Source organism: Theobroma cacao, chromosome 4, assembly GCF_000208745.1.
Source record: "Theobroma cacao cultivar B97-61/B2 chromosome 4, Criollo_cocoa_genome_V2, whole genome shotgun sequence".
NCBI classification, from domain to species: Eukaryota; Viridiplantae; Streptophyta; class Magnoliopsida; order Malvales; family Malvaceae; genus Theobroma; species Theobroma cacao.
In genome coordinates this window covers 6,120,512-6,141,259 of record NC_030853.1, presented here as the reverse complement: position 1 = coordinate 6,141,259, position 20,748 = coordinate 6,120,512, and the positions used below count along the sequence as shown (strand labels likewise).

Genomic DNA, 20,748 nt, shown 5'->3' with positions numbered 1-20,748 from the left:
TTTTCATTTTATAATTAGACTGTGGCATTGTGACAATTATGAATATGAGAAGGCTATCTTAATGTTGTGAGGCATAAAGAATTTATGTTGCATCTTAAGAAGTGAGATTGTCAGTGGAAATCTTGAATTTGGATTGTTGAATTGGACAGGAACTAATTAAATTCGCACTTGTAGATCTTTCATGTTTCATGCTTGTTCACATAATACTATTTGCATATTTTTCCTCTGGATTTGTTTTGAAAATTAAATTTCTTTTATAGGAATGGCACCAAAACGATCCAAACCAAGCTCTAGTGGTGCTTTTGATAGATCAAAGTTCATCTCTGTCGAAGCCTCTGCGCGATATCACACGTCCTTGATCAACAAAGTACCAATTCCCGAATGAGGGATAGATATCCCCATTTTGCCTTACAAGGAAATTCATGACATGCTTAGCGACAGATATTGGCAGTGATTTAGTGACCAACCTGAAACGGCAGTGGTTTCATTAGTTTTTGATGATAATAAAACATTCTCATTTCATTTGTGTCTAATATTTCTACTTGAGTGTGCAGGACAAAATTTATATGCAAATAAATAATCAATCATTAAAATGCACATATCAAAAAGCATAGAAATAAGGAAGCCACAATTAATCAACAAGACAAAAGCCTCTTAGTCGATTAATGAAGAGTTAGTTAGCTAAGATTTAAATCAAAAGTTGACGGGTAGAAGAGTGTTGAGAAACAGAACCAACTTAGTCGACCAAGAAATGAGTTAGTCGACTAAGTGTACACTGCTAGAACTGCCAGAAACTAGGAACAGAAGACAGAGACGACTTAGTCGACTAAGATATCAGTTAGTCGACTAAGAGCATTCTGCCTGCAAGTTTGAATTCTGCACTAAAAGACATATTAACGGCTAGAACCAACTCCCAACTGTTTCCAACGGCTAAAAAACTGTCAAACTGCCATCAAAGTTGTTTCTCCAAGTATAAAAGAGGGTTTCAACGGCTAGAAATGTATAGAGAAGGCTTCCAAGAACACAAAAAGAGTTGAAAAATTAGAGAACACCTGCTGCACTTCACTATACTCAATGCCCATCCTTGTAATTGTATTTTGCACTTCAACTTGTACCACTTAGATGAACATTGTGATCATAGGTACACTTCTTTTTCATTTCTCTTTATGTTCTTAGAGTGAAAGGGTCACTCTAAGGGGTTTAATCAAGCTAGGATTGCTTGTTTGTATTAAGGTTCTAACTTAGCCTTGAAAAGTTAGGTGTTGGGTTATAGTTGAGCTCGGAAAAAACTATTGTGAAAGGTTTTGGCTAAGCCTGGTAAAAGCCATTGTTAAGCTTGGTGAAAGCTTGTGAATTTCACCGGTTCTTAGTGGATTGGTTGGAAAATCCTTAGTTAGATAATTAAGGTAGTGGATGTAGGTCTTGGACCGAACCACTCTAAATTCTACTGTCTTATTTACTCTGTTTTTGTTTTATTTTCATTCTCTCTTTTATCTTGCATTTGTCTACACTTAGAGTGAATTTTTCAAAGAGCCAAATTATGCTATTCACCCCCCTCTAGTACATTTAATTGAGACTAACAAGTTGCAGCAACCAAAACTTCACATAAATGAGGTGACGATGCGAAGGACATGTAGACTACAAATTCAGAGTTAGGGGAGTATTCTTGTCCTTTTTCTTTTATTTTCTTTTATCACATTGAGGACAATGTTTATTCCAAGTTTGGGGGAGTGGTTTAGAATTTTGTTAGTTAATTTTTTTTTAGTTAGTTTTATTTTAAGATATGTCTTGCATATTTATTTATGTGTTGCATGTTTTATTGTGTTTCAAAAAAAAATTGAGATAGCTGCACCTCATTTATGATTGTCCCAATCCTAGGCTGATATTTTAATTATCTTTTGATTCTTAGCTTTTGGGAAGCATATAGTTATGATATAATTTTATGTGATATTCTTGTGTTGACTTTATTTTAGAATGTGACTTCTAATAATTTGAGCACTATACTCTTTTACTTAGAATTTTTGTGTGATTTAGAGAAATTTTATGTTGATGAACAAGTATAGTGAAGTCAAGAATTCTAGAATTTGTTTGATTCTCTCTCGAGGCGAAATCTTAGATAACACTTAAAATAGGAAGTGATTTAGGCCATCTTTGAATCGTTTCAGCCTTTTTGAGCCTACCTTGTTATATTTATCCTTAGTCATCCTTTTTTAGCCTAATTTACCTTTTCTTTGTAATTACACAATTATGTTAGCCTTAGCCTATCTATTTAAATCTAGCAATTTGAACCTTTCACCCTCTAAGTATTTTAATCTTTTTAAGGAATGGTTTGAGCTTAAAGATAAATTGAGAGAGAAAGGTGAAAAAAAAGTGATGGTTGTTAGCAAAATTACCCCTAGTTTATATTTGTCAAAAATAAGTTTAGGGGTTGAAAAAAAAGGGAAAAGAAAAGAAAAGAAATATAGTGTGTTGTACAAAGGAAAGTTTACTTCAAGTTTGGGAGTGCTATTAAAAAAAAAATTGAGCTCTTTATATGTCCTAGATTGATTAAGTGCTTAGGGTGAATTTGAGCCTAAATATATCTTTTATCATACCTTGACCCTAGCCTTGCATTACAAGCTTGATAAAGACCTATTGATCCTTGAATAAGTGTTAATCTACATTAGTGAAGAGAGAGATGAAAAGCAAACTTATGGGATCCTATTACTAATCTATGCTTAAATTTGGCATAAACTAATCCAAATTGCATGATATTCTTTGTAAGAGAGCATTCACACACACACGGAAGTCCATTCGAAAAGTAATTTTTCACTTGAATTGATGCATGAATTTAAGGATTAACTGCATGTTACCTTAAGTTGGAATTTGAGTAAATTTTTGAGAAAAAATTGGGAAATCACGATTTAGAACTTATATCTCTTGTTCAAGGATTTTTTTTATGTTCAGTTTTCTTTTTGTGATTTTCTTTTGCTCGAGGACTAGCAAAATCTTAAGTTTGGGGGTGTGATAATTCTATTTTATAGAATTATTTTATTCTAATTTCGTTATTAAATATTAGCTAAGTTCTCAATTTTCAATTATAATTTATTTATTTTTAGTTATTTTTATAATTAGTTTATTTTTAAGTGAGTTATTTTAATTTTATGTTATTCTTTTTAATTTGGTTATTATTTATTAGTTTTTATATTTTTTTGTAGGAACTAAAAGAAATTGTGCTTAATTTTGGAAAGTGAGATGTTGAAAAATCCGAAAGTCTACTTGCATATACTTCAATATTTTAGCCATAAGTCGAGATACAGAACTCCAAATGATGTGATTCTTGGACTATTAGAAAGCTAAGAGACAGAAATACAACTTTCATGAAAATTACTTTACTTAGTTCTGCCTCGAAGATAGAGACAATAGTGTCGAAAAATGACTGAACATATTGTACAGAGAATGGATATTTTTAAAGATTGACAATTGATTTTTGGGCCTCTCATTACACTTTTAAGACCAATTAAACCCTAGGTCAACTTAAGGAGCTTTAAGTTAAGTTTATTAGTATAAATAGGATATGTTTAACAACATTAAAGAGAAAACTTTTTGGGAGATTCAAGAAACTAGGAGTTGAGGCTGAAACTTGGAGATCAAGGCAGCAAATATTATTTTATTTTCTTCCTTGGCTTTTATTTTTCTTGTTACTCTCAATGGTTGAATTTTATACAATGTTATTTGTTTTTGCAATCATGAGTAGCTAAGTTTCATTTTCTAGGATTGCAATTGAACCACAGGTAATATAAATTTTTAATCTCTTTCTTACTTATCTTTAATGGGATTTGAATTGTTTATTCCAATTTTGTTCTTAATGCTTTTAATTTCTTGATCACCAATTAAATTGATTTAGGAACCTAAACAAACTTGGGAAAGGGAGTTTAGTGTAGACTAAAATTAGGATAGCATATGATCATATTAATTAATTTACGTATAGGATAGGGATATACCTAAAGGCCATATGTAGCCAGATTAGAGCTTAAACTTAATGAGTCTGTTTTAATTTCAAATCACATAGGGATATAGTGTTTTGGTTAAAATAGATATTTGTATAAGATGAGTCGGGAGACCCTTATAAATAATTTAGCACTCTAAGTTAGCAATTCAACCCATTGAAATAAGTTAAGGAAGAGAAGTAAGATTTAGATGAAGTGTGAGGAATATTGTAATCCTAAGCTTGTTTGATTTGATTTTTACCCAATTATCTTGTTGCTTTGATTTTTCTTTTTAGTATAAATTTGGTTAATTAGTTTTAATTAATTAATTTAGTTATTTGAATTTGATTGTTTGGATAAGATTAAATTGTTCTAATTTTAGTACTTAGTAAAATTTTAGATCAATTATCTATGGGATCGATACTTAGCTTGCTTATATACTATCTATTCGATACGTATACTTGCGTAATAGAATTTTAACTAACCATAAAGATCTATAGAGATAGATCTATAAACAAGGTTGTTGGGTCTCTCCTAATCCACATACATAGACAAGGTGCTAAAAAGGTTTAGCATGATGAAGTCCAGGGGGGGCACTTGCTTATGTCGCATGGCATCTATCTCTCCAAAGACATGTGTTTGAAGAATTAGGAGGAGAAATTCTGCATGGATAAGATCCCATATGCTTCAACAATAAAATCTATCATGTTTGCAATGCTATGCACTAGACCAGAAATATCTTATGCTTTGAGTGTCACAAGAATACACCATGCTAATCCTAGTGAGCATCACTAGATAGTTGTGAAAAACATCCTGAAGTACTTACCAAGAACTACATATGCATTTCTAGTTTATGGAAGAGCCAAACTCCAAGTTTGGGGTTATGTGGGTGCAAGCTTTCAAATTGAAAAGGGTGATAGCAAGTCCCAAAGTGGATGTGTATTCACATTCAATGGAGGTGCAGTCAGTTAAAAGAGTTTCAAACAAGAGACAACTGTAGATTCTATAATCGAGATCGAATACATCTCTACGTTTAAAACAACAAAAGAGGTTATTTGGATTAAAAAGTTCATAATTCAACTCGATGTGGTTCCTAGCATTATTGATCCAATACCATTATATTGTTATAGAAATGGAGTTATTATGTAAGCAAAGGAACCAAGGTCTCAAAAAGAATCCAAACATGTATTGCGACACTACCATGTGATCAAGGAGATTATTAGGAGAAGAGACTTTAGCATAAAGCGTATAGCCACTGAGGCTAATGTTGTCAATCCTCTCACTAAGCACTATCCCAACAAAAACATATTAGTCATGTTGACAAGATTGGTATTAGATACATAAGCAATTGGCTTTAGTGCTAGTGGGAGATTGTTGGTATGAGTTCTACAAGCCAATTTGTGGTTGTATGCGAATCACAATTCGAGATATTCATGTATGACATTTTGTTATTTATAACAACATTAAGGTAGTTTCTTATCCATAAGTTTGTAATTTAATTATTATTTATACTTATGTAGATAAAGCCCAAAGAACTATATATGCCTTGCAAAGGAATTATATTGTGATCAATAATGCTCAAATATTAGCACGTGTTATGTTCTTTACTTATGAAGTTAGCAACTACTCTCATAAGTTGAAGTATAGAGATACTTGGAACTAGTATGTGGGTGCTTGCCATGGGAAAGCAAGTTCATTAAACATGACCCGACATGAGAAGCGCATTTGGTATCTCACTTTAGTGTTTATGCAATACTTTTCATGTGTTAGTCATGTAAATACTCCTTAGACTTGAGACACTAGGTTGTCTTATATGTGGAGTACTATTCTTTGATTTCATCCCTACAGGTCCTATCAAGGGTGCCAAATCAAGATGCTTTTAAGTATATTATGAAGCATATGTAGGCAAATGAGTGGTCTAGATAGAAATCATCACCCCAAGTGATTCAAGGGGAAATATCTCATTAATTCTTGGTTGATATTAATATAATCAAATCCTTGGCCAAGGTAATTGGGAGATTATGAAATAAGTTTCATAAGTCTCTATAAAACTAATGATCTAACTGCTAGAACAAATATGGAGGTCAATAAGAAAAGACATTGTACCAAACTCTTATCATCTCTGAGATATATGATGAAAGAATGAATTACACTGATAAATTACACACTAATAGGTTATCAAAGAACATTTTGATTCTTCTAACAATTAGGTGGCTATGATGCATTGCTAAATACCAATCTTTGTCTATGAAATTAAATCATAAAATAGTTTAAATAAGTGCTAAGATCAAGGACTTATTAGCAAACTTAACAAGTTAATTAACCTAGGTATAAAGTCATCTCTTTAACCACTTCTAATTATTAGTTTTAGTTTTACTAGAAACTGATAGAACTCTCTCTAGTGCCACCATCCCTTATTAAAACCTTTTGGAAGAGTTTCTTGTGTGATTTGGCTAGAGACTAAGAGAGGAAGAGAAGGACAATTTGTTGTCCGCTTTGCTGACACAAAGGTGTGGTTAGAAGTTTCTATCTTGTTGAAGATTCCATTGTGGCTGTGTGTGCAACACTAGAGGTCAAGCGATTGAATAGCTCAGGTTCCTACACACTTTAGGGTGTACACGAGCTTTAAACATCAAGAGGATACCATTTGATTATGATATCATTTGGTGAGGTAATTAATTTGGATTGAATTTCTTATAATGTTTTGTTTGCATTAAAAACAATAAGGTGATCCAAGGTAGATGCAACATTTTAATTTTCTATTCTGCTTTTTTTTTTAATTTGATCATGTCATACCTAACAGGGTGCAGCTGGCATGGGCGGGGTTATGAGAAATGAAAAAGGAGAGGTTAAGGTTACCTTCTCTAAGTCTATTGGTGAAGCGGATGCAAATTTTGTTGAGATGCCAGCAATAAAGAAAGCTTTCACTATCTTGGTTGCTTCAAAGTAGGCTGGTACACACATTCTTTTGGCGGAAAGCGATTCCATGAATGCTATCAAATGGATCATAGTCCCGGAACTAGTTCCTTGGAAACATAGAGTCTATGTTCTTAGAATTGAAAAGTTGAAAAAGAGAGTGAGTAAATGGGAAATTAAACACTTTCTTAGGAGCGCAAATCAGTTGGCTGATGAGCTTGCAAAGAAGGGGGTTTGTAGGGAGTTTGATCTGTATAACGTGCTGCACTGACATGATCTCTCTTTTTGACTGCTCTGGAATGTTTGGCTGGTTAGCTATTTTTGTTGGGAAGCTCTTTATATGCAGATGTTTCTGTCGTCCTAGAGTTTTAAGGGTTTTGCTCATTACTAAGGGGTTTTGATTGGAAGCTGGTTTTTGTCTGCTTTAGCTTTTGAGGTCTATGTTGTTATGAGGGTGTTCTTTCTAGTGATTAATTTTCAGGGTAATTTAAAGGAAAGAAGCTTGGAGAGGAGCCTCTCAATTGTGTGCCCTGGTTTTTGCTTTTGTTGGGTTTTTTCCTACTGTGGTGCTCTTCTCTGCGGTGAACCGTTACAAATGAAGACGAATTGAGAAAGCTGGTTGGTTTTTTTTCCACATCTCACTCTCACTAGATTTGACGTATGCTTTGTCAAATTATCTCAATTTATGCACAAACTGACAACAATGCATCATTAAGCTCTAAAGAGGATCATGAGGTACTTTAAGGGTGCTTTGTTTCATTATCATTTTTTTCATCATAAATAATCTACTCTAAGCTTACAAACCTTCTCAAACTTTAGATTAGGTGGAAATCCAAATGGTAAAACATCTACTTCTGCTTCTATCACCTATCTTGGTGGCACTCCCATCTCTTATTGCTTGAAGAAACAAAAGACTAGCTAAATTTTCAAGAAAGGCTAAATATAGAGCTATTGCAGCTATTGTTTCAAAGATCACATGGATACAAATTTTACTTCAAGAACTCAAGGTGATCATTCCCAATACTCCAATATTAATTCTTCTATGATAATACGAGTGCCATTTATACCTATAAAAACCCAATTTTTCGCACGAGAATGAATCATCTAGCAGTACACTACTTTTTTGTCAAAGAAAAGGTGAATCAAGGACAACTCACATGTTCCTATAGAAAATCAATTATATATGCACTCACCAAACCCTTGTCCAAAGCTAGATTTCACCATATACTATTTAAGGTTGTTGTCACTAATGGTGTCATCATCTTGTGAAGTCATATTAGAAGGCATTCACGAGCAGACCCAATTACCACTACATCAAATGAATCAACAAAACGTACTGCCATTGCATCAACTGAGTCAAATGCAGTAATATCAACTACAAGACTAGCACTCCAAAATTCAAAGCAACTAAGCATGTCAAGTTAAGACAAGAAGCACGCAATGAAACACTTCAGGCAACCAAGCATACAAATGAGATAAGAGGGATCACATCAACTACTATCTCTACCTTAGCACATTTGAATATTAGAGGGAGCACTCAAACCAAGAAGAGGAGGGAAACACTAAGCCGATAGATTAAAAGCTTAAAGACTCATCCAACTCAAATTCTGATGTTATCTCAGTCGTACATTTTTGTATTCAAACTTATAGACTTGTCTAATCATATATACTACTTGTATTATAAATACCTTACAATGCAATGAAAATCTAAAGGAAGTTTCATTCTTCTTCAGTCCCTTATCTTGAATATTTTAAGGGGGAGATTGTTAAATTTAAATGCGTTTCAAACTATAAATGCATTTGAATTAAATTTGCTTAAAGTTTGTGTATTTCTTAAGCTAAAAGTTTGCTTAAAAAATTATTTATTTGAGCCTAAATGCATGTGCAAGTGATAATCAAATAAAAAAATATATTTGTTGGACTTAATATAATTTTGACATTAATAATTTTGAGAAAGAAAATCGCTAGTGAGTACAAACGACTCATCAGGTGAAACCTCTAATCAAGATGATAAGTGAAAACCCTCAAGTATCATCTGCAAGCTGGTATTATGGGGTCCATTGCTGTGGAGATATTCCTATCACACATGTTGGGCCCAATGCTCATAACTTCTTCTCCCTAAATGTTAGTAATATGTGTATATATATGTTAATCACATGTAAATATAAAGACATGGAAAAACAAAAAGTTTGATTACCAAATGATTCTTCTTACCTTAGCAATATTTCTAAAGTATGTGGTGTTGTAGTTTCCACTTGGGAACAAAATCTCAATAAGATCAGCTAAAACCAACTGAGGTTGAGACACCGCACCATCAAACCAATCTTCTTCCAATGTAAAAAAATAATAATAATAAAATTTATATTATATTTATGAATGGTGTGAAATAAAATCATGTGAAAATCTATTAACAAGAGGAGAGAAATAAATATTCATTCACCTAACAAATAGATTAAACAAACTTTATAAATATATATAAGGTGATACTAACAGTTGAAGAAATCAAGATGCATAGAGATCTTACCTAGAGTAGTTAGATTTTGAATTCTCTTATCATATCTCCATAGGCTTTGGTTTGTAACAAAACCAAAACAAGATTTATCTTCAATATTTATATTTTGGAGGAATGCTGCCTGAGTGTATCCAACTGGATCTGACGTGTATGTTTCATCAATCAATATGTCTATGGTCTGAATTAAGTAAATAAATAAAAATAATAAGATGTTAGAACTGTTATAAAGAAAATATTAGCATGAGAAAAACAAAATGTTGGAACAACGTTAATCTAGAAACAAAACAATGCAATCAAAATCCAACAATTAATTATAAGTAAATTAATGCCTATGCTACACATCTATAATGAAGCATTAACTAATAAAAACACAATAAAATACTTGCAAAATGAGCATATAATAACTTACACATAGGATAGCATGCAATTCTTCAATATCATCTGGATTGGAGATATTATAGGTTATCTTGTTTATGGAGCCATCCACATTCTCTCCTCCTGCATCTTCCACGTACTATTTTCAAGTTTAGCATACATTATACAAATAATATTAATTATAAGAGTAGAATAGTCGACCGTTAAAGTATCTAAAATTTAAAATTTACACATTTAATATTGAAATTATTATCAAATATTCTATTTAGTATCTAAAATTTAAAAAAATCGTAATTAGGTATTAAAATTTTGTTTCTATTAAGTAGTTTGTCCCTAAAACTAACTTGTATAATTAAATGAGTGGCATGATAAAAGAACAACAAATAAGAATACGTCATGTGTCTTAACTTCTATCTGTTATTTTTTGCCGTGAGTAACGACTGACAGAATTAGTGAAATGGGCAATCTACTTAACAGAATAAAAGTTGGAGCAGTTAATTGTAAATTTATCTTCTTCAAGTACCAAATCAATAATTTTATTGCAATTTGGATACCGAATATGTAATTAGTTCTTAAAAGAAATTGCAACATAAATTGGAATGCTTCAGGGTTTCCAGGTTAAAGTAAAGATTAAAAATTTAAGTCATAGTGTGCTTTATTTATATTGTTAAAAAGGATGTATGGTATCATTTTATCAATTAATTAAACAACCATGCATATTCTACATCTACAACAATATATTCTATATATGGAACAAATTTAAAATTGATGTAATACCTTTAACTTATATGTTTCCTTTGTGAAAGACCATATGCCCTGCGTGCCAAAAGGTAAGTCAATTTCAATAATATATCAACCATATTCTTCCTTACTTTTTCCTTCATTTTTCAATATCCATATGTTGCTGAATAATTAATAAAAATAGTCAGATTCATTTTTGTAACTTTACATAGTATATACATGATTTTGATATAAAGAAATAAAGTAAACTATATCAAAGAATACTAGATACATAAGATAAATGTGTTCTTCACATAATATAATGAAAAGAAAACATTGAGAGTTTGATCTTGAAGTGACTAAGAGGTGGAATTCCAAAATCTTACTAAGTAAAATACTATGCATAAAATCAACCGGGATTCTCTATGCTAAATATATAGATGCCAACGATCGACAAAAAAAAAAAAAAACAAAAGGGTTTCTATACGTGACATCTATATGGTTCAACGTTTTTAATCAAAAAAATTTAAAAATATATAAATCATTGTAAATTTCGGGGTAAAATCACAAAGAAATGCTAAATAGTATATAGAATCAAAAACTCATCATGCTAAGTTATTAATCATGAGAAAATTAATTTCCAAATTCTACTTTTGACAAATAGAATATAGCTAATATGTATAGTTAATGTTACAAGGCTTGTACTTAAACATATGTATGCATGTTGTCTTATACCAACATTGTAATACTCCATCCAAGCCACTATTGGTTTGAATGTTTTTTTCTTGGCCTCTGCAAATTTAGTTAAGCACAAATAATTGTCTTTTACCTGCAAAAAGTAAGTACGTCATGATCAGATGGTAGAACTAAAATTCCCTTAATTTATGAAGTCGAAACATCATTTGAAGTTAATTAGTTAAATTTATAAAACATTAAAACATAATTTTGATTTTATTTTTTATGAAAAAAACATGTAATGCTCACCGCTTTGTAGACTTGATTAGCTCTATTTTCCAAATTTGCGAAAGCCCCCACGAACTTAATCCATTCTGCTCTCTATCGTCAAACACAAAACAAAATTTTGTTTAGCTTAATCTAAAACTGAATACAAATCATGCAAGTTTTTATGCTAAACTACATTACAATGTATTTATAAAGTATTTTCCTTATACGAAAAGTCAGGACAGATCGAAAGTGGTGATAGGGGTGACGACCGTCACCTCTTAGTTTTTGATTTATTTTTTTTATTTTTTTATAATTTTTTATAATTACCCTTTAATCACTTCTTATGTAAAATCCTTAGTCTACCATGAGGAGAAGTTGTTAATAGTTTTGCCTAAAAGTTGGGATATAGAGTGTTGTGAGAGATACATCACATATTCTTACCTGTAGAGGCGTCTCCTCTCCAACAGCAGCAAAGTTTGCTACATTGCAAGCTTGTGTTTGAGCATTATCACTAATAAAGTGTGCTGCAAATTGTGTCAGCTCAGTTTTGTTGATTATATTTATTTCTCCTTCTGCATACATTTTTAATGCGCATTCAGAAGCCACCGAGTTTGATGTCATGCCTTTCATGCTTCCTAGTAATCCCAGAAGCTGTCAAAATATTTAATTAATTATTATATATCTCTTCTCTTTTTTTTTTCTCCTTTAAGTGCAACTTTTCCAAATTCACTGCATAACTTTCTTTATGCATGAAAATATATATATATATATATATATATATATATATATATATATNTATATATATGATGAACAAAATTAATGAAATATTATATTTATACATAAAATATAATCAATACTTGTTGAGTGGTGACTTATTGGCTGTAGTTCTTACCTCAATAAACGAAACTGAAATTGTAGAAAAATGAAGAAACATGAAAAGAACTTCGTTAGATAATATAAAGGTGAAATAATAATATTTTAAGATGACATACAGCAATAATTAGAAAAACAAGCAATAAATTAAATTCCTTTGTCCAAAAGGTTTGTTTCGGTATCAATTTTATTTTCTATTTAAAAAAAATTGTTTTCATTTTATTTTAAAAAATTTTAAAAACATAAAGCATGTTTTATAAAAATAATATTGTTTCGTATTGAAAAAGAAAAAGTTGAAATTGTTGCATATATATAATTCAATAGACAAAATAGAATTTTAAGAATTGAATAAAAATGAAAATATATTTAATTTAATTTTTTAAAAAAAAACTTTACCTAATAATATCATTATTATTATTATTAACCATATTATAATTTCATATCATTCATATAATATTGTTATTATCTAATTTATTAAATAAATTAATATAAAATGTTATAATCACATAATACATTAAATGGTATTATTTCATATTAAATTTTGTTAAATCATTATAATATCGAAGGATACATTGTGGATCCACCCTTTATAATTTTGGATCACGAAAAATCTGTTTAGAATGGTCGGCCCAAATAGAGCCGAAGGTAGGAATTGGGGTTGGGTGTTGTCAAAGCCGAGGCCACGTTCGGCCCATGGAACTCTCTTATCTTTTACAAATAATTAAATATGAATCAAACTAATCACCACAATGTATTTTCTTTTAAATATGTTATATTATATTCTTTGCACAAATTAATTTATTATTAATCTTTTATTTTCTCTTATATTCCTTTTTTTTTGCATTAAATTGTCAGATTTTAATTCTAATTCTATTGTTTATATATTTATATGAAACCATGAATTTATATGTATTTAATTGTTTTACCCCATCCCTCCCCCAATAATACCTGGAAAGCTGTTAGTATCCGCTGAAAAGTTGGACAAGGGGATGACGAATGACTTGATCCTTGAGGTGCAATATCTTGTCCTTCCAGCCATCCTTGAATCACTCTATTCAACGCCATTTATTTAAATACAATATGGTTACAACATGAGAAAGAAAGAATTTAAATTTCCAAAAACGAAAAAATATAATACTAACACTCAAATTTTAATATAAACCATATAAATATAAGTCATTTTCTTGAATTTTATGAAAGTCGAATAAAAATGACAAAATCGAGACAAAAAGAAAATGAACATAACATTTTCATTACTTAAGAAAAAAGATTTTAAAACAATAATCGAATTCAAATTTGAATTATGATCATTACCAATAGAATTTGACACATTTATATGTTTATTTCATGAAATTATATGTTATGAATGTGCTTGACATATAGATTAAATCTAAAATTATTTAAGGAATAGTATGGTTGGAAAGCACATTCCATAAGCTTTCTCATGTATTGTATGTCAATTTTGGTTGAATATCGAGGGAGAAAGAGAAATCTGAAGTCTGTGATATTGGAATTGAAAAGAAAAGATATGAAAATAGTGTAAGAGACAAGGAAAACGAAACTGTTTGACGCATTGAGTTACACGCGTCTGCTGGCACCAAAGTAGAGATTCACCATGTGCAGCGGCAACATGTATTTTGACACTAACATTTCATATATAAAAAAAAGTAGGTAAAAAAATTAGTCACGTGGATTTTTTGTGTCACGTCATAAAAATCAAATTATAACAAATAGTAAAGTATAGGAACTAAATTAAAAAAATTTTGGATAAAATGATTAAATTTAACAAAACTCTATGATATAGGGACTTACTGAATACTCTTACCATTTTTTTATTTCACATTACATTGGGAAATGTTAGGTAAAAGGACTAAATTGAATAAAATTTATTTTTTTGATAAACTAGTTTACTTCTTTTGTGCAATTTCTTGTGGCAATAGCAACAAATTTATCAGTTGTTTTTTCAATTTAGTCCATCTACCTAAAAAACTAGCAATAATTTAATCTCTGTATTATATGTGACATTGTGCACAATTGGATCCTCCTGATTTACCAAGAGGAAATTGTACAAAGAAGCAAACCAATAGATCGAATTCGAAAGTTGCTAATTTTCCAACTCAAGAAAGAATTAAAAATGACAATTGATCTGTTGTGTGGTTCATTGTGCTAATGTGAAATGTTATTTGTTGTTATTTTGCTATGTGGTTTGAATTGCTACTACACTTGTTTTTGTGGTTTATTAGGTCTTACACTTGTTTTTGTAACTAGCTAGTCAAAATGTTTTTTTTTTTACATAAAAAATGTCAAATGATTTGTTGTTTTTTTGTTATTTTGAATGGATGTTAAGAATAGGCAACGTTAGTAGTGTGAATACAGGGAATATATTACAAAAATTTTGGCTCAATTTAGTTCATCCATGTAATTTTGAGAGGTATGCGTATGTTTTTCTCATGTGCATATGCTTGAAAATTATAGCTCAATACTTTTAGATATTGATCTGGAGGTGAACCATTGGTTCTTTCTATAAATAAATTCCTTTTGTAACTAGGTATGATCTTTTTATAATTAGACAATGTAATTAGTTTGTATTTTTTTTGTAATATGAAAAATTAATAATTTTTAATTATTTGATGTGTAAAAGTACATTTTTGGTACAAATGTAATAATACTAGACAAAAAATGATAAAAGTACCTAATTTAGTCCATGTATGATAAAGCTTGCTCAATTTAATCATTATATTGTAGAATTTTGTTTAATTTAGTCATTGGACTATAGAGTTTTGTTTAATTTAATCCATGTACTTTACAATTTTGTTTAATTTCGTTCATACGACGTGGTAAAAAGTTTTTTTGTTTGACACATTAGTGTCACATCAGCAACATTTGATATGTCAACAATACTAATGATCAATTTGGATGGAGTTAGGTAAAAGGACTTGATTGCACAAAATCTAGGAATATGGTGACTAAATTAACCAGTTTTGGGATAGAGGGATTAACTTGACAAAAACACTATAGTATAAGAACCTATGTGGTACTTTAACTGTTGGCTAATTGTATCAAAATGCCACTTATCATTCTATGCTACATGACTCTGATGTGACATGATGACATAATCATATGACATTTTCATCCTCCACATCAACTCCACATGGACACTAAATGACAATTGAAATCTTGACAAATAATAATTAGTCGACCATTAATCATAAGGACCTAATTGATTTAAAATAAAAATATAGGAACTTGATTGAACACAATAGAAAAATAAAAACATATTTAAATTTTCTTAAATAATTTAGAACTTTTTCAAGTATTATGTCAAAAAAAATATTATTCATGTCATGAAAATATAAGAAACAAAAATGAAAGATTTATAATCAAATTATATTGGTTACTAAAGGTTGTTGAGATATCAAGATTAAATAGTAAATGATAGGAATTTTTCAAAAAAAAAAAAGTTAATGAGAGGAGTATGATCAACTTACTTACTAAGAAATTGTTGAATAGTTTCAATTCTTGTTCTTTTGCATAGAAAAAAGGTTAATTTATTTTTAGTTTCAAGAAGTTAATTTTCAAAATGTGTGATTGATTGAATGGTGTATCATCCCTTACACAAATACTAAGATTTGAAACTTATTTTAATGGTTTTTAATATAATTTTTATAAATATTTATTTTTAATATAAATTAGCTTTGTTCCCTTGTAAAGCACATGATATCAAATTTTCTAAAATTTTTAAGTAAATAATTAGTAATTTGAAAATTATAATTAAAAACTATTTCGAAATTAAAAAAATTATTATTCAACTTTTAATGGGAGAATTATGAATACTATTCAATCTTAATAGGTATTTTCAAGAATACATTACATTCTAATACTGTTTCTCTAGCCTTAGAAATTAAGCAAAGGGAAGTATTTTAAAAAAAGTAAAATACTTGACCCTCTTTAAATTTTGGTCATAATACCACAGATGATCATTAGTATTAGAAATGGACAATTCGTCCCAGGGGCAGAGCCGGGGGTCAAACAAAAAGAGACATTAAACAGTTAAAGAGAATTTTATATATAATTTAATTATCACTCATTTAAAAAAGTAAATAAAATTCAAAAGGCATTGAATATACAAAAAATGCACATTAATAATAATGATGATGTCATTTATATATATAATTGAATGAAACTATAAAATGAGTATCTCTCACTCTTTGTGCCCAAGAATGAAAGAGAAAACAATTTTTCAAACTTCAATGAATTGTCTCTTTACTTTGTGTGTTCTAACTCTTTTCTTATTTTCTATTTGCTTCCTAAATTGCTAATTAACATATTGGGTTATAGGTTGAATTATTGAGATATAATATGTAATGATAGGCTATTAGGTTGGAATGTTAAGATAGAATATGTTATGATAGGCTTAAACTTATATTAAAACTTAATGGGTTTGGATTAATGGATTCACTTTTATTTTTTTGTAAATTTGATAGGCTTAACATATTGTTTAGAATTTATTTGTTGGGCTTAACTAGCAATATGCTAACCATACTGACTCTAATTTTATCAAACAGTTTGAAGAATAAAATTAATTATTAAATAAAAAATAATTTTGAGAGTTGTTAAAAATAAATATATTAAATAAAATAGTATTGAAAGAAATACAATTATTTTATTTTATCAATTTACATGTATATCCTTGTTACTTAAAGTTTGCAACATACATGCTAAGATACAATGGTTATTTTAAATAAAGAATAGCATATTGATGAAATTCTAAGTAGCAATGCAACATTGTAACTTATATTTGAAAATTACATAATAATTTATTTATTTTTAAAGATTAAAATCATAGAAAATAAAATCCACATAATAGAAAAAGAAGCACATGACAAGTAGAAGATAGAATCCACATATGACATAATAAAAAAGAAAGAAAAAGAATGTGATTGATGGTTCATATAAATTTGTGAAAGAAAGTATATAGAGATATAGAACATATGAGTAAATAAAATAGAAATAAATAAATAAATAAAAATGATAATAATATAAATTGAAAAAAATAAAAAAAAGTTTAAAATTGAGTCAAGCATATGAAATTATTTTGTTATTCTTTATTTGTATTAATTATTAAATAAAAATTTATTTTTGGGGGGGCCATTAAGAAAATTATTAAAAAATAAAAAAACATTATTCAGTATGTCCATAAGGAGGCTTCGCCCCTGGCCAGCCCTTAGTCCGCCCCAACATGTAAACGAAGTTAACGAGCAAGCATGAAATGTCTAAAATACCCTCATTCTTTCTCTACCTTTTCCTTTTACTCAAGTTGGACAACGACACTCCCTTACGACCACTAGTCACCTCGTGGCCGGATCTAGCACTCCCCTTCAGATCTGATGCTCTCTCATGCTAGTTGATGCTCGTCGATGCCGTTAAATCTGACGCTCCATCTTGCTTGTCGATGCTCCCTGGTTGGATCTAGCCACGAGAATGTCGACAAGTGCAAGGGAGCGTTAGATCTGGTGCCGTCAACGAGCATGAGGGAGTACTAGATTCGACGTTCTCATAGTTGGCTTTGGCTAGGGAACGTCCAATTTAGCATTCCTGTGATTGGATCTAGTTGGGGAACATCCGATCAACGTCCATCGTTGCCATTTGTCATCGCCATCCACAATGGAGAAAATTTAGTGAAAGACGGAGAGAGAATACTTGGCTAGAGAAAGAAAAAATTCTAAAAATGAAGAAATTGTATTTTATATAGTGGTAATTTTTAAAATTTATGAAAGGTAAAATTATCATAAAAATATTATCATGTCATTAAACTAACGAAAACATTGACGATTGATTACCTATAGAACTTATATGTCTAGTGAAAGATATTTTTTTGGGTAGACTGTTCATTTTGAATATTAATGGACCTACATGAAATTATGACCAAAACTTAGAGGGATGAGGATAGTTTATCCATTTAAAAACTATAATATGGATCAATACTATTTCATTTTATTTTGAAGCTATGGATTAATATGCATGAATTGCTATACAATCTTCTAACTATCTTTATTATAACTAATAATATTTGAGTTAAATATAGTCATGTAGACTCATAAGTGTTACTTTTCAAATTTCGTTTTTAAATTATATTTACAAATTATATGAATATATGAACTATCTATCAATTTTCTAATCTTTAAATTTATTTGATAAATAATAAATTTTAAGTATTTCTTAAGAGTCGTAAAGATAGACTGTCCTTGTAAACCTCCACATAAATTTTTTTAATTATCATGCACATATATATACACATAAAAGAACATATATAAAATCGTAAACATTTAAAAAATTAAAGAAATGTATTTAAGTTTTGCTGGGTAAGTATTAGTTTCCAACTGAATATTACTTTTTCAAAAAATTGATAAATCATGTTTCCTCACATTTCCAAATTTTAATCATACCCATCACTACTTTAAATAAGGAAATTTAAAATTTTGTTCATATTGACTTAGACAGAATTACATAGATTAGCTTATGAAATAGCACTTATTCAACTTTTTTGATAGTTTTCATTGCAATAACTCGTACAGAACTTGCCCAATTTTTAAATTATTGTCCTTTAAATTTAGTGTGGAAATTTTGTGAAGGGACATCCCAGCATTTAATATTTGAGAATCACTTTGAGTTTAAATTTAATATGTTAAAAATTGATTAAAAATAGTATTTATATGTAAAATTTTTTCATACTTATTGAACAGTGGAAACTTAGTTGTAATTTTCAATAAAAATATCTATCTACTAAAATTTATTAAAATATTTAAATTTCTATATACTCAACCTATATAATGAACAGTGGAAACTTAGTTGTAATTTTCAATAAAAATATCTATCTACTAAAATTTATTAAAATATTTAAATTTCTATATACTCAACCTATATAATGAAGTCTTAGGAGATATCAATTTAAATTTTTTATATAATCAATTTAAGAGAATCTCATGATGAACTTGTCATAAAACAAGTTCAAAAATACCTTTTAGGCCTTTTAAATAATATATGAAGTAATAACAAATTTCTTTTAAAATCAGTATCTTCAATAAAAGTTATATATACACACACAAAATGAAGATGGAAATATTCAAATAGGTCCAAGGGCTATGAAAGTTTAATTGCCTACGCCTATAGGTCCAACCTGTGTCGAAGCGAAGCTGTGTATGAAAGTTTTAGGCCAGATCCAGTCTAGCTATATTATTAATATTAAAAAATAATTTATTTAATTTAATTCTAAAGAATATTTAAGAATATAAATTATTAACATAATAATATAATATTTTATTATTTTCTTATTAAAATAATAATCTTTCTGACAAAGTTTAGTTTTTGTATTTTCAAAAGAAAATAGCTTTTTCTTAGTGCCACATGCCAATAGCTTGCTAAGTTGGCAACCATGTAGATGCCAACTATGCGTACCATTTTTAATTTCCACTTTCGATTACCAAATTCATTGATTAATAAACTTTAGGATTAACGGTATATCAATTCGAATTAAAAACAGCAAATATTTAGAAATATATATAATTTACTTAGAAAAATAAAATGCATGACTTTACCATATATAGAGTTAGTATGTTAAAATTGATTTAAAAAATTGGAATCATTTATCCAATTTGAATCAATTAATGATTTGGCACTTTACGTGTTGTTTTTCAGCTTTCATATAACTTTTCAAATAAATAGAAAGTATAAATGGATGGGGTGCGGATGGAAGAGTACCTGGATGAGAAGATAGCTCTTGCCGTCAATGACATTCTTTATGACTTTGAAGGTCTGCCCATAGTATATATGGTAATTCTGCGCATCTTCTACTTTCGAGATGTTGCCAACCTTCACGGTTGCAGCCCCATCTATGGCCATTAGCCACTTAGAAGTGAAGAAGCAGGCTAGGAGAAAGAGCCTTGGGACCAGAGTCCAACTAGCTGAAGAAGAAGGAGACATGACTAAATTAAGCAGCAGCAGCGCAACTGATCACTTGGTAAACTGTTAGGGAAATGGGGGAGACGATTGATAAAGTTTCTGTTTCTGTTTCTTTCTGGCTAACTCATTGATTGATAGGGTGATTGGGGAATGGGCATGGGGGATGTGTGGCTGAGTAAAAAACATGAAGTGGGAACCCCGTGAACTATGAAGCCTTTTTCCATTTTTTTTGTTATTCTTTATGATGAAGGAAACCCGTGAACCCAATGTTTTCTTGCCCTTTTGTCATCTTATGTTCCACCACTTCCCTTTTGTTGTAACTTTCTTGCCATTTTTCTAACAATTTATATACCCTATTCCCATGTGCCGTGCATTGCATCACCAACTCTAATTTCCAAATTATCCTATGCTTCCATCTCTTATATCATCATCCATGCCCTCCTTATGAACTATACATGATCATATACCAGCAACAATGAT

At 29.8% G+C, this 20,748-nt stretch overlaps 1 protein-coding gene across 5 annotated transcripts; it reads right to left on the bottom strand.

The window, feature by feature from the left end:
- Positions 128–20,482, bottom strand: LOC18601267. Of its 5 annotated transcripts, none has more exons than XM_018120409.1 (12): positions 20,068–20,482; positions 13,258–13,360; positions 12,329–12,342; positions 11,878–12,087; positions 11,476–11,547; positions 11,231–11,320; positions 10,549–10,587; positions 9,806–9,910; positions 9,409–9,574; positions 9,099–9,211; positions 8,881–9,002; positions 128–467 (listed from the first exon to the last, which is right to left on the bottom strand). In XM_018120409.1, exons 1-11 carry the CDS (start codon positions 20,287–20,289, stop codon positions 8,916–8,918), a joined length of 1,221 nt encoding a protein of 406 aa, XP_017975898.1. In that variant the 5' UTR covers positions 20,290–20,482; the 3' UTR covers positions 128–467; positions 8,881–8,915. The 5 variants fall into 5 exon arrangements, with proteins under 5 accessions (XP_017975898.1, XP_007032211.2, XP_017975900.1 ...); XM_018120411.1 differs by lacking the exon at positions 128–467 and adding an exon at positions 17,609–18,013 and having other exon boundaries at positions 8,721–9,002; positions 20,068–20,286; XM_018120412.1 differs by lacking the exon at positions 128–467 and adding an exon at positions 17,609–17,916 and having other exon boundaries at positions 8,721–9,002; positions 20,068–20,286.

Coding starts and splice junctions, on each gene's coding strand:
- LOC18601267 (XM_018120409.1), bottom strand. CDS start 20,289: ATGTCTCCTTCTTCTTCAGCTAGTTGGACTCTGGTCCCAAGGCTCTTT. Junction 9,911..10,548: donor AGGAAACATATAAGTTAAAG/GTATTACATCAA, acceptor ACTTGAAAATAG/TACGTGGAAGATGCAGGAGG. Junction 9,212..9,408: donor TCAAAATCTAACTACTCTAG/GTAAGATCTCTA, acceptor TTACATTGGAAG/AAGATTGGTTTGATGGTGCG.